This window comes from Capra hircus, chromosome 25 (assembly GCF_001704415.2).
Source record: "Capra hircus breed San Clemente chromosome 25, ASM170441v1, whole genome shotgun sequence".
Classification (NCBI taxonomy): domain Eukaryota; kingdom Metazoa; phylum Chordata; class Mammalia; order Artiodactyla; family Bovidae; genus Capra; species Capra hircus.
This window is the reverse complement of record NC_030832.1, coordinates 3557100-3571122: the sequence shown is the minus strand read 5'-3', so window position 1 is coordinate 3571122 and position 14023 is coordinate 3557100. Positions and strand designations below refer to the sequence as shown.

At 52.4% G+C, this 14023-nt stretch overlaps 1 protein-coding gene across 2 annotated transcripts in view; it reads right to left on the bottom strand.

The window, feature by feature from the left end:
• Positions 233-14023, bottom strand: part of HMOX2 (heme oxygenase 2) — a 28726-nt gene continuing 14935 nt past the window's right edge. The window contains exons 2-6 of one of the 2 annotated variants that reach the window (XM_005697930.3): positions 4099-4209; positions 2829-2946; positions 2002-2493; positions 1072-1252; positions 233-990 (exon numbers count right to left, since the gene is read on the bottom strand). In XM_005697930.3, the coding sequence (XP_005697987.2) occupies positions 863-990; positions 1072-1252; positions 2002-2493; positions 2829-2946; positions 4099-4184 (1005 nt within the window). In that variant the 5' untranslated portion in view covers positions 4185-4209 and the 3' untranslated portion in view covers positions 233-862. The remainder of the gene's footprint in view (positions 991-1071; positions 1253-2001; positions 2494-2828; positions 2947-4098; positions 4210-14023) is intronic. The other variant, XM_018040383.1, reaches the window with a different exon arrangement.

The window sequence follows — 14023 nt, the reverse complement described above, 5'->3', positions numbered from 1 at the left end:
TTTCTATTTTAGACAATTATTATATAATACAAGTACGTGCTCTTTTAGGTATTAAAAAAAGGAAAACTAAAGCACTCCTGAGAACTAGAAAACTGAGGGAGCACATGGACATCCATGTCCCTGAGAGGTGGCTCACTGACTGCCCTGAGAGGGGGGTGCTGGGCAGGGACCGACACTGTTGGGAGAGCGAGGGGCTGCCGGGCACCAACAAGGATGGTGTCACACCAGAAAGGAGGGAGGCGACTAGCAGAATCCACTTTATTGAGTGCAGAAGCATTTTCACAGGTCAGAGGAGACAGGCCATGGCCAAACTGACCCTGACTTGGGTGTCTGCTTGAGGTGTGAGGACTGGCTGCCCAGGACAGAGCTCCGGGACCCCTGAGGCGAGGCAAAAGCCCAACTTCTGGCTCCTGCCCCCAGAAGTCCAGAAAAGGAGCAGCCCCATCTGGGGAGGCCCCCACCCTCCCACAGCTCCGGGGCCTGAACTTGCTGGTGATCTACTCCCAGCACAGAAAAGACACCCACCTAGGTGCGGATGCATCAAGGAAAAGGGGAGCGAGCGAGCCTTGGGTCAGAGGTGCAGGGGCCCTGGTAGCAGCGCTGGTCTCAGAGGCCTAGGCCAGCCTGCAACTGCTCCTGCTGCCAGGGCCGGGGGGCTCGGGGGGGTGGGCCTGCACCCAGCTCAGCATTTGGCCCGCAGGCAGGATGCTGACAGGCAAAGGCTTCAGTCTCTGGCTTTTATTGGTTGCTTGTTTTCTCAAGGCCAGCATTAGAAAAGTCACCTGAGGTGGCAGTTTGGTCGTGGGTGGAGGCGGGGCGGGCCGGTGGACAGGAGGCGGTGCAGCGTGGAACGGTGGGTCCTTCACATGGAGTACCAGGCCAGGAGGCCGGCAGCCAGGGCCACGCTGGCAGCCAGCAGGAACTGGAGGCCGGGCCTTCGCAGCACGGCCAGGGCTGCTCCGAAGGGGCAGCTGCTGCCTTCCAGGGCACCTGCGCGGCAGCACCCAGGGGACACGCCGTGAGTGGGGGCCAACACACCTGCCCCAGGCGCGCAGGACGCGCGAGGCCTACCTTTGTCTAGCTGAGCAGCGTAGTATGGGCACTTCCGCAAGTCTCCCTTCCCGTCGTGCACAGGAAGCCCGTCCTGTGTGGGCAGTCTGCTGTGCGCAGGAAGCCGGTCGTGCGCAGGGAGCCCGTCCTCCAGGGTCTCTTTGGCTAACAAGGAGCCAGCCTGGTCCAGTTCATTGAATACCTGCAGATGGAAAGAATCAACAGCCATCACCAGCCTGTGTCCCCAGACAGGCCGAGCAGGCAGGGACGGGAGTGTACAGGGTGGACACCTTCCCGAGGGGGCGCTCTGGGAGGTGTGGCTGCACACGTGCTGCCCAGGCTGAGAGCCCACGGCGGACACCCCCAGGGGGCAGACAGGAGAGCAGAAAGCACTGGCCCCCCACGCCGTGGGATCCCCAGCACGTCCCTGTTTGTGGGTGCTGGGTATTTCTAGCAAGAAACAGGAAGGTGGGAGGAGGCAGCCCTGGCAGGGCTGGCTGGTCCTGAGGGGCCCTCAGGCCTATGCTCAGGCCGGCACTTCCCTGGAGCGGAGGGCAAGGCCTGGGCTCTGGACACAGAACCGGCCTGCTAGACTCGGGCCTAACAGCTACTTGTAAACTGAATCATTCTCTCTTTGGTTCTCTCCCCAAACTTACCAAGCAGGACTTTTCACAGCAACCTTTGCTAAAAATGGGGAACTCCACATTCCTTCAGACCAGAAGCCTGGGGTGAGAGGGAGGGAGATAGCTCCCACCTTCCCGACCCTTCAACATGCCGGGGTGTCACCTTCCCAAAGCACCACACACAGGCTGTTGATCAAGCAGGTTGGAACCCTGACTGGCCTGTCTAGTCGCTAGACTTGCTCTCAGGCAGCCTATCTGTCTGAGGGCACTGATGCCCCTCAAGCGGCTCTGGGGCAGCCCTGCCGGCAGACACCCTCCCTGGCAGTACCTGCATGTTGAACTCGAAGGCCTTGTTGGCCTCCTCCACGATCTTCTCTTTGGTCTCTAGGTTCAGGTCGAGGGCGTTCATCCTGGCCCGGTACAACTGCTTGAACTGCTGTGCGTTGTCCACATTCTCAAACAGGTAGAACTGGGTCCCTTCCCCCGTACTGGGGAGTTTCAGGGCCCGCTGGGCCACCTTCTTCAGCACCTGGCCCCCCGAGAGGTCCCCCATGTAGCGGGTGTAGGCGTGGGCCACCAGCAGCTCTGGTTCATTCTGCCCCACCTCGTGGATCCGCTCCACGTACTTCCGGGTGGCCTCGGAGCACTGCGCCTGCTCCTCCCAGTGCTCGCCATAGAGATACTCCATGTCCCTGATCAGCGCCTTCTTCCGGTGTAGCTCCATGGGGAAGTACAAGGGGGCAAAGGCTGGGTGGTCCTTGTTCCGGTCGATCTCCTCCTCCAAGGCCGAGTACGTGAAGTACAGCGCGGTGGTGGCCAGCTGCCAGGGGTGATGGGGAGACCATGGGAGAGGGCCAGGGCCGGGGCCAGCAACTCCCAAGCCCACTGCCCACACTCCTGAGCACCCCCTCCACTCCCCACTTTCATACAGTGAGATGTTCCATGTGCGTGGGAAGCGTTTGTTTCTTAAAGGAATGACACGGTGAATTCTCTGGAACACGGACCACTCCCTTTACATTATACCTTATTCCTTTTAAGACATGAAACCACAGCCTGATGCTGAGAAAACATGGCACGTGGAGGAAGGCTGGGGGGGTAGGCCCTGTGGGACTAAGGGCCCCCAGCCCGACCCAGTTCACAACTGAGGGCACAAACCTTAAATAGCTCCTTCCTGATGTTGCCTTTCAAGAAGTCCTTGACAAACTGGGTGTTTTCCGCCCGGTCATGTGATTCCTTGGTCCCTTCCTTCAGGAGCTCGGAAAGGTCTGCCATGCTATGGAGAGACCATGTGTGAGTTAGCCTTCCAACTCCAGGCTGACCACTCGCCAAGCTCAAGGCAGAGGCTGCTCAGAAACGTGATTCCAGCCTCTCAGCAGGGAGCAAAGCACAGACAGATGTGGGTCTGCTCCTAGGACTCGGGCGACACTCTGGATGACTCTGACCCACTCCTCTCATCATGCCTGGGTCTCTCTGAAGCACCCAAACGAGTGATGCTTGGCTTCTGTGCCCGCCTGAAGAAACACACACCGCTAACCCTACCACAGTGTATGACTTCAGGGAACAGATGACTTTGGGGAACGTGTCTCCCAGGATCCACACCCCTGAGAAGAACTGACCATGCAGCTCCTAGGGTGGCCCAGCTGCCTTCCTCCCACCTTGGACCCACAGCCCCTGAAGAGGACATGAGCCTGGGACCCGGCACAGGAAGAGGGAGTGAGAGCAAGGCTGGGGAGGCACAAGCCAGGACCAAGGCCTGTGCTGCTAAACAAAATTACGTGACAGATGCCAGCGCCAGACAAGGCAGAGCAGGCGCTGGGCAGGGGCTCCTGCGCTGTCCACAGCCATCAACCAGAGCGAGGAAAGCTTGGCCTCCCACGGCCAGTCTGCTGGCCTCTTTAGGAGACTGGCTCGTACCACTCACGTGCTGAAAGCTTGGCCTCTCACGGCCAGTCTCTGCTGGCCTCTTTAGGAGACTGGCTCGTACCACTCACGTGCTGCCAACAGTTTATTTTCAGCAATTATTCCAAGATGTAAAAAGAGAACTTTGCCAATGACAGGGCTATAAAGAGAGACTGACAATGATGAAGAGCAGGCCTGGGTGACTGGAGGCTTCAGGTAATTGCCCCCAACCCAGTAAGGAAAGCCCTGGAGTTAAGAGCTGCTCCCACATCTGAGGGGTGGGAGACACTGGAAAGGTGCCAGCTTTGCCTCTGATTACCCTTTCTCAACCCAGATGACAAAACACTCAGAATTCCAGGAAGAAGAAACAGCCAGGAGCGCCATCAAATCCCACCACTAGGCGCTCGGAGCAGTGCCTGTCCTGCCTCCCTACGTGGGGCGGGGGCGAGGGCGAGGAGGCGGTGGGCGCGGAGCATCCCGGGGCCCGGCAGCGCGACCTGACTGCACCGCGGCCGCCACCGCTCACCTGGTGTGGTTCTCCTCCTCTGGGGGCCCGGAGATCCTTCTCTCCGGCTCATCCAACCCCTCTGAGGCCTCCAGCTCCGCTGACATGGCGGCTGCTCTCACGCCTCTGGTCCTGCAGAGACACGGGAGCAGGGGATGTGGCACCCGGGGCAGGCACTCCCCAGGTGCCCGCCGGCTCTGTTCGCCCCGAGCACCACCACCAGGACGCACCACAGGCCTCAGGGAAGTCCTCATAAAAATGAAGCTCTGCTGTCACGCGGACCGTATCTGCTTTGGACAGAATGTGAATATGGACAGTGGTAACCACTGTACTGATGCTGAACTTACTGATTTTTATAACTGCACCGTGGTTATTTACGAGAATGTCCTTGTTTTAGGAAACACACACTCGCGTAGTCACAAGCAATGGGGCATATTACCTGCAACTTATTGTCAAATGGCTCAGAGACAGAGTGTGTGTGCGCCTGTGTCTGTGTGTGTACAGGCACATACACTGTGGCGGGGGGACACACGAGTGAAGCACTTGAGTCAGTGCTGACAGTGAACCTGGATGAAACATACACAAGGATTCCATGTACCATTCTTACGACTTTTCTGTATGTTTGAGATTATATCAAAATTAAAAGTTTCCTAAAACATAAAATAACAAAGGAATATGACTTAAATAAAGCAGCTATGCAGCAGCTCTCAGTGTGGCAGTGAGCGCACTGGAACCAGCCAGCCTGCCTGTTAGAGGCGGGTGCCCTTGCGCAGACAGCATCCCCTCGGGGCAGCTCCTAAGGCCCTTGACGAGCTGCGCTGAGTCACCACGGGAGCAGACTGCCTCCAGCCCACTCCAGACTCTGCCGAGCTAGAGGAAGTGACTCTCGTAGGCCAGTCGATGCCCACTGCCTCTGCGTTCATCAGCCCGGGAGATCTGATCCTGGAAGACTCCAAGTTCACCCTCCATCTGACGGTGCGATGGGGGAAGCCCATCTGGGAACAGCAGCACACCAACACCAGCAGTAACACAGGACCAGAGCTACTATCACTGGGGCCAAATCACGCCAAAGAGAGAGAGACCTGAACTTTCTACCTCAACCAGTGTCTTCTTACTGAGCGCTACTGAGCTCTGCCCAGAAACAGGTGTCTAGGGGGACAAAGTATCATGATCCCTGAAAGGATAAAAAACCACTTCTATCTCAGCCCACAGATAACCACCATTAAGTATGTTGCTACATTTCCTTTCTGAGTTTTCTCTAGATAACATCTCCTTTGTTATTTTTGGAGATATTACAAGGCCTGGTTTTGCTCAGCAGTCTTTCTGAAACTTCTCTCAACTTTAGATTTAGCATTTATACAATGGAATTAATGACAGGAAGGATTAAGAACACAGAAGCACAGTGCCTGCCACGTGTTAAGCACTCAGTAAATATCATGGGACACTTGTCCCAGGAACGCTTAGAAAATAGCAGAGAGTAAAATAAGCCAGACAAGGCATGATACTATTTCTGTGTGCAATCTTTTTTTAAAAAGGTTCAATTCAGAGAAAACAATGGAATGGGGATTGCCTAGGAGTGGAGCAAAATGGTAAAATGGTACAAATTTTCAGTTATTTTGTGAATAAGGTCTGAGAATCTAATGAAAACGTGGTGACTATAGTTGATAATTGTTGTTCAGTCACTAAGTCAGGCCCTACTCTTTGCGACCCCATGGAATGCAAGACTCCAGGCTTCTCTGTCCTTCACTATCTTCCAGAATTTGCTCAGATTCATGCTCATTGAGTCATTGATGCTATCTAACCATCTCACCCTCTTCTGCCCCCGTCCTTTGCCTTCAATATTTCCCAGCATCAGGGTCTTTTCAAATGAGTCAGCTCTTCGCATGAAGTGGCCAAAGTACTAGCGCTTCAAGCATCAGTCCTTCCAATGAATATTCAGGGTTGATTTCCTTTAGGATTGACTGGTTTGATCTCCTTGCTGTCCAAGGGACTCTCAAGAGTCTTCTCTAGCAGCACAGTCCAAAAGCATCAATTCTTCGGCACTCAGTCTTCTTTATGGTCCAATTCTCACATCTGTATATGATCACTGCAAAAACCCTAGCTTTGACTATATGGACTATAGTTGATAATACTGAACTGCATAACTGAAATCTGGTAAGAGAACAGATCTCGAATGGTTCTCACTTCTTTAAAAGGGTAAATATGTGAGGTGATGCATACGCTTTTTTTAAAGCAATTAAAATTTTTTAATTTTGAATATATTACAATTTTATTGTCAATGATACTTCACTAAAGCTGGAAAAAAGAGGGAACAGAAATAGCAGAATATAGAAAATGGGACCTTCTCCTGACAAATCAGATATATTCTCCTCTATAAAAGTGCTGGTGAACAGTGTGGTGCAGACTGTCAACGACAGACAGGAGCGGGGGTTGGGGAGAGGAAGTGCCTCTAGATGGCGGAACATCATGAACAGCGCTAGAAACGGGACAGCCACAGAAATGGTGAAAGGCCGCCTCCTATGTGTCCTCTTTCCTAGGGGTCAAGGTAGACTTTGCCAACCCTGAAGCAAGCTCCACATAGCTTCTCCCAGGTCATTCATACTGACCTGATTTTTTGCCCACACCTCGAAGCTTGTGGGATCTTAGCTCTAACTGGTCAGAGATCAAACCCAGGCCCTAGGTGAAAGCTCAGAGTCCTAACCACTGGACTGCTAGGGAATTCCCCAGACTTTTAAGAAAGAACATCTGCGCTCCACTCCCTTAGGGACCCTAGGAGCCACAGTTTTTCTCTAACTGCTCAGCAATCAGACTGCAGAGAGGAGTGAGTGCTGTGAAGAAAGTTCTGGGCTTCCCAGAGGAGAGAAGGCTGCAATAAAGCCCCAGAGGCTCTAGGCAGGTATGTGGCTATGCTGAGGACACCCCAGGCACCGGAGGCCTGCAGCCCCAGGCTGCTTACAGGAAGAACTAGTATTGGGCAAAGACAGAACAACTGTCATCCGGTTGCCTAGGTTACCAATTGTGGTAACTTAGGTAAACTTCCTGCACCTGATCACCATGGTGCACACAGGGATGGTGTGTGTGACTCAATCTGACCATTAACTGGCCTACTTGATGACACTGCACTCTGGAAGGTGTAGTCACTCGAGCAACAAGGCTTCTGCTTCTCTTCAAAACAGAGGAAGAGAAAGCTGGCTTCCGCCAGTGCCTACCTCGGCATTTTTTCCCACAGCAGCACTTTATCTGTGCCAGTACCTCCTCAGGTACACCCTCCACCCACCCTCTTCCACTGGTCCTGCCCAACAGCCCCGAACTCCCGCCTCCCCACTCCCAGGAAGCCAGACTCTAGCCCCTGGGACAGGGCCGCAGCTGTCGGCTTCACTGCTATAGCTCCAGGGCCTGGGGAATAACAGGCTCTCCATAAACACTCGCTGAAAACAAATCAAAGGAAAGAAGGCACACGGGAAATGCTGTAAAGCGTACCACCAACAGCAGGCGCCAGTAGACAGCAAGGCACACTCTGCGGTCCACCACCTCAACAGGTTCTAAACTCAGAACAGGGTTAAAAATTTTTGCTTTGAAGGAAGGGTAGATACCAGTTTATCCCATTCTAGCAGCAATTATACTGAGTCCCCAACGCAGGCTGAGGACTTCCCTGCTGGCTCAGTGGTAAAGAGCCCACCTGCAATGCAGGAGCCACAGGAGATGTGGGTTCGATCCCTGGGTCAGGAAGGTCCGCAGAGAAGGGGAGGGCAACCCACTTCCAGTATTCTTGCCTGGAGAACCCCATGGACAAAGGAGCCTGGAGGGCTACAGTCCATGGTGTGGCAAAGAGTCAGACATGACTAAAGCAACTTAGCAAGCAAGCACGCACACAATGCAGGCTGAAAGTGCCATATGGCAGGAAGGAAAACATTCTCAGGAAGGCTCACTTAGCATATCCACCCCACACGGGCTGAGTTTCAGAAAGAGGGCCGCCTGGAGGCCTGGCCACTATTCCTCACGGTAGTGGCTGGGGGGTTGGGTGGGGCAGGGGCCGGGTGGCGGCATTCAGGAGCCACCTTGTATGTCAGAAACAGAATTCACTTCATTCTCTGAAAAGCTACATGGTCAAACTTGGTCAGACTGACTTCTACACTCCAATCCTTTCTCTTTGCAGGAACCACTATAATCCTAGAAAATCAAAGGCCAAATCATGAACACGGAACCTTTCTAGACTGCAATCTCTTGTAATCCGTAAGAAGCTGCCCCACCCTGCACCCGACAAAAACAAAAAGATCCCAGAATAGTCCACTGTGGGAAATATACTTCAAGAAGTATTAACAATAAGTAATCTGTACCAAAATGATAAATAGCTATACTATAACATTTGAAAAAAGTCACTCAGCCTAACAATACAGGGCAGGGCTACTTAAACAGCAGCAAACAATGGAATCCTGGCACCGAGGCAACAAGTTGATGGGCAGTACCCAGGCATGAAAATGTCTGCATCAACTTCTTTGTTTAAAATAAGGGGCTGAGACTTCGCTTTCCAATGCAAGAGGTGTGGGCTCAATCCCTAATCGGGAAGCTAAGATCCCACATACTTCCCAGGCAAAAACCAAAACATACAACAGAAGTAATTGTTAACAAATTCAATAAAGACTAAAAATGGTCCACATCAAAACAAAAAAAATCTAAACAAAAAAAAGACCCCAAACACTGACTAGGACTATGGATAACTGCATATACCAGTGATGGTGGGAAGGGACTTTGGAAAACTATAAATATTTGTTGTTTGTTGGACATTTTAGCCGATTGGCTCCTTCTATGCAAAGTGGCTCAATTCTTTTCAAAGGGGGAGAGGCAGGGGACAAGGGGGAGGGGGACACAGAGACAAACAGGAACAGGACTGGGCGAGCCGTAAGTCTCTGTGCTGCCCCAGCCAGTCACCAGCAGTCCCCCGGCCCTTCACTGTGCTCCTACTAATTCCAGAAACGTCTATCTATAGAGGTCAGGCCCTCTTCTTCTACTTCCCGACAACACCGTGACCCTCTGTTTATAAAATCTGCTTTCACGGCCTCGTAACTCCTGTACTCCTAGCCGTTCACTGATCATGACTGGTTTTCACTCCCACACCTGCTCTGAGAGAAACGGCAACACTGTCCTGATTACCAGTGCTCTCTGGTGCGCCTGGCCCAGCAGATCCAGAACACTCATTTCAAAGCCTCTGCTGTGGTGAATGACAGACTCAAGGCTCTAGGGCGTTTTAAAGAACAGACAAGTTCAAAGATGTTAAGTCCTCCTCTACAAACTCACGTCAGCAAACCTCAGGTCAGTCAGCCTGACTGCCAGACAGAAATGTGATCCCCAATCCCTCCCTCAAAGGCACAATGGGGACTTCAGCTGTCACAATTCTTTTCTTCATGCCCATTCTTTTTCTTTGTCCTGGGAAACCACAACTGGGGAAAGGGGCAGGCTGCGGAATTGGCCAGCACGAGAGAGGGAGGAGGGGGAAGTGAGGCGGCTGGAAACAGCATAGCTCTCCCGCCTACTGGAATCCATGGACACCAACTGCCACAGCGCGCAGGATGGAGGCCCATGACCTGAGGGGGTGCTGGTCTCCTGTGCACAGAGAAGACGGTGCCAGAGGGAAGGTGAGGGGCTGCTCCCTCCCTGCACAAAGGCCTCCACTGGACACGGCAGGCCCTGCCTGCCTCGAGAGGGCTGTGTGAAGCTCAGGGTCCACTCCAGTCTAGAACTAGCATCACAGCCACAAGGGCCATTGTCCTCTTTTCCCTGTTAAGCTGGAAGCATATCCTACAAGACAGAGCAAGACTCCCTCAGACTGAGCTGCTCAGAATCCAACACCATGTTCCAAATCACGTACAGCCCAGTGCCCTGGGGGCCTCCAGATGAGCTGTAATGGATGCTGTTGCATAAATGAAATGCCTACTGATCAGGCTAGCTAAACGAAGAGGGTGGTGAGATAGTGACAATAAGTTATGGATTAAGTTCTAAAATACCAAACAATAAAAATTTTAATTGGGTACTACACCTCTGAGTTAAATGGTATGAAATCTAGTTTTACTTTTCTTCAGCTATGACTCCATCCCTTCCTCCTCTCCTTCTCCCCACCTCCACCCCTCTCTCTGGTGGTCCGTTTTTTTCTAACTACAGACTTGTTTGTAATTCCCGCGCCTCTGAGCTGGCCAAGGCCATTCTCACTCACAGGCCCCAACGGGGCTGGCACCCTCATTGAGTGGCCAGTGCTGTGTTTTTTCCTGTGGCTCCCCCAGAGTTCACTGCTCCCCTCCCAGGGTCTGCCCCGGAATCCCTGCCCCCGGCTGCTCTCCCCGTATCAGGGCTGGGCACTGGCTCCTGACCTCTCCACCAGGCCCAGTCCACATCCACACCCCTCTGCCCAGCAAGGCTGCTGCTCCTCGCCTGCAGGCCTGTGAGGGCAGGCCCTTCAGGGGCTCTGGCTGCTTTTCGTAGCCAGCACCGCAGGTAAGGAGGCCTTTGGCTCCTTCTGTCTTAGGCCTGCCTCTAGTCACTGGTGCAGCTTTCTTCCCACAGCCCATGGATGTGGGGGGTGTGTGTGCGCGTGCGTGTTTTCCACTCTTCTGGCTGAACTAATAGCTTCCATCGCATCCACCTGTTTATGATCTCACCCCACCTACTTACACTGTGATATTCAGGAGGGTCACGGGTAAAAATGATGCCTCACCGCTCACAAAGATCACGTACAACACACATGTCTTCAGCACATAAATATGAGCATGTGCCCCACAAATGTCTTCAGATGATAAACACAGAACAGGAGTCCAGGGTGCTCCCTTTCCTGGCTATAGGAGCTGTTCCTGCTCTATATCCCCTGAAGGCTTTTCACCCCTCTGTTCCTGTTGAACAATCCCATAAACCAGGCCAAGTCAGTTCTTAATGGTGCCACATACTCTTATCAGGCAGGCCTCAGCAGCTATGAAGAAACGGGTTGTTTACCCATCACACACATTCCTTTCTGAGTATTTATGAAAGAAGAATAAATTCTAACATGCTACTTATAAGCCTAACATGATCTGGGGGACAAGCAACGCCAGGGCTCCTGTGGAGGCAGCAGGAGGGAGGAAGCCGGGGGCGGGACCGTGCAGCTCTCAGCCTCCTAACCTCGGGCTCTCTCCACGTTTCACCTGTGAAATGGGATGAACACCTACCCAGCACTCAGTACAAGACTAATGCTACTGCTGCTGCTAAGTCGCTTCAGTCGTGTCCGACTCTGTGCGACCCCAGAGACAGCAGCCCACCAGGCTCCCCCGTCCCTGGGATTCTCCAGGCAAGAACACTGGAGTGGGGTGCCATTTCCTTCTCCAAGACTACTATGAAGATCAAATAGATGATGACCATGAAGCCACTTTACAACAGGTGTCAATGTGCCAGAAGAAACTGCGAATGAGCTGCTTATTAACTTGTCTACCCTGGGAGACGAGACACTTTGGTGAGCTTTTTTCAGACCTTGCTACGACACCAGGCAACTCAACAAGTGGAAGAAGCCCTATTTCTGGATGCACCGTGGAGACAGACTTGCTCTCCTAAGCACTGTTTAAAATCCAGTACTGAGAGGGTAAGCCTCACACTGAGGGCCAGTTTTGCATCCCATCTGGCAAATGGATGTGAAGAGGGGTGCAGCCTGCTTCCTGCAGTAAACGGCCACTTGACCGTCCCTGCGCTGCTCCCAGACCTCAGGGAGGGCTGGAAGTTGGGGGATAGGAGGGAGCTCAGTGAACCTGTCAGTTTACAGAGGTCACTTCCAGACTCCCACTGTTGCTGATTACTGCTAGACCCAGCTCGCCTTCAGGAAGGGAAAGGAAGATGGGCCCTGTCCAAAGGATGAGGTCTTTAGAGTTAGAAAGGTTTGGGCTAGAGTTTCAATGTTTAGTAGTTCCATGGCTAGCGGTAAGGCGTACCATTCTGAAAGCTGAGTTTCCACATCCATAAAACTGGGTAACAAAACTCTCTTTGCTCCACATTCTCAAGTGTGCTGTGAAGACTAAAGGAGCTAACATGTGTACAAGTGCTTCATGAAACTAACGAGGCTGAAAAGTGCTGATGATCTCTTGAGAAGTTGTTGGAGAAAGCGAACAGGTGAGTGATTCTGAAACACTGAGGAAGAATGTGAAACCTGATGCGTCCACAGGTAATTCTGGGCAGTCAGTTACACGTGAGGACTTGTGACTCAGGCCTTTTCCTCTGCCAGTGTCAGGAAAAGGGAATTCTGTTCTTTCTGAGGTGAGACCTGTGACCGCTGCAGCTGGAAAATTCTCACTGCAGATGCTGCCGGATGCTGGCTGAGCTGGGTGTTGGGAGCAGTGCACAGGGCCGACTCAGCTCTAATCCAACAAAGCAGCTGAGAAGAGGGGCCTCCCAAACCCCTGAGGAGACCACATCCTATAGGTCACTGCCTTCTGAGTCTATAGAATGAATGACACGAGGTCTCTGAACTCTGGTGCTGCCACACCTCAGGAATTCTTATACACAAGCTTCACCCTTTTCATTTTGGTTACTGGGTGAATTCAATCCCACAGTTGATTGAATGGATGACTATTAACCTCTTGACAAAGAGCAAGTTCAGACAAGCCATTTTGGAAAAGCGAGGAGTCTAAGGACACAAAGCTCTTGCGTCATATTTACTCAACACACACATGCGTATCTGGCAACAAGCAACCAGAAAGCAACTAAGGGCACTAGTCTCTCGGTAGCTTCAAAACCTGGACTCAGGAAGTCTAAGACTTCTCAGGCAGGTTGTGCCCACTGGGGAGTGGTGGGCTCATCGCTAGCATGTTCAAATACAGCTGAGCAAGAATTCAGACACTGCGACGACACCTGAAACATGGAAAAGAGCAGAGAAGGGGCTGCAAGTCCACTGGCTGCGGGCACCAAAGACACCACCTTCCTACTACAAGACCCGCTCTGTTTCCTGAGTGTCACTGGGTCTTGGGGCTGAGAAGACAAGGCTTTTTAGTCCCATGGGAAGCACCTGAGGGGTGGGGGCTGAAGCCGTGACTGAATTCTAGAACGGTCAGGCTGGGATTTTATAAGAACAAAGCTTAGGCACCAGACATCCACAAGGCTGGTTGTAACAGCCTAAGTTCTGACGAGACTGTGGGTCACCCCTAGGTACAATCAAGCAAAAATTCTTCCAACTTTGGAACAATCTAGAAAGCATGTGTCCTATGGATTAAGTGGTCAGCCACATTTTCTTTCACTCAGGTGCAACAACTGTTACCTGTGACCTTGGCTTCTCTCACAAATGATGACATAAACAGTGTTGGGAGTGGTGGGAAACCGTGGGGGCTTAGGATGCTTCTGCCGAATTTCCACCTTGGAAAACCTACAAGTGCTATGGCCTTCCAGGTGGTTTTCTCTTTACATGCGTGTGTCCTCTCTACATGCATCATGTCTGACTCCTTTGGGACCCCATGAACTGTAGCCTGCCAGGCTCCTTTGTCCATAGGATTCTGCCGGCAAGGATACTTGAGTGGGTTGCCATTTCCTCCTCCAGGGGATCTTCCCGACCCAAGGATCAAACTGTCATTTCAGGTGTCTACTGCTTTGGCAGACAGATTCTTTTGCCACTGAGCCACCTGGGAAGCCCTTTCCTCTCTACAGACAGACTCAATGGAGCCTCCCAGCAGGGACCAAAGGCCCTCAGGTTCACCCAGAAGAGGGCGGTGCAGAGGAAGACCACCGGACTAAAGTGTAACAGATGTGGACACGCCATGTTAAGTCACTTCTGAGCAGGGTCCCATGACTATGAAGGAACTAAGATCAAGAGAATTAAGTAATACAGCCAATGTCACTCAGAGTGAACAGTCGAGCTGGAACCAAACTCGAGTCCTTCTGAATGCAAGGTGATGCCTCCTGCGTCCACAGCCAATCCTCAGTGGTACACAGAGGTGAAATCAGTATGGTG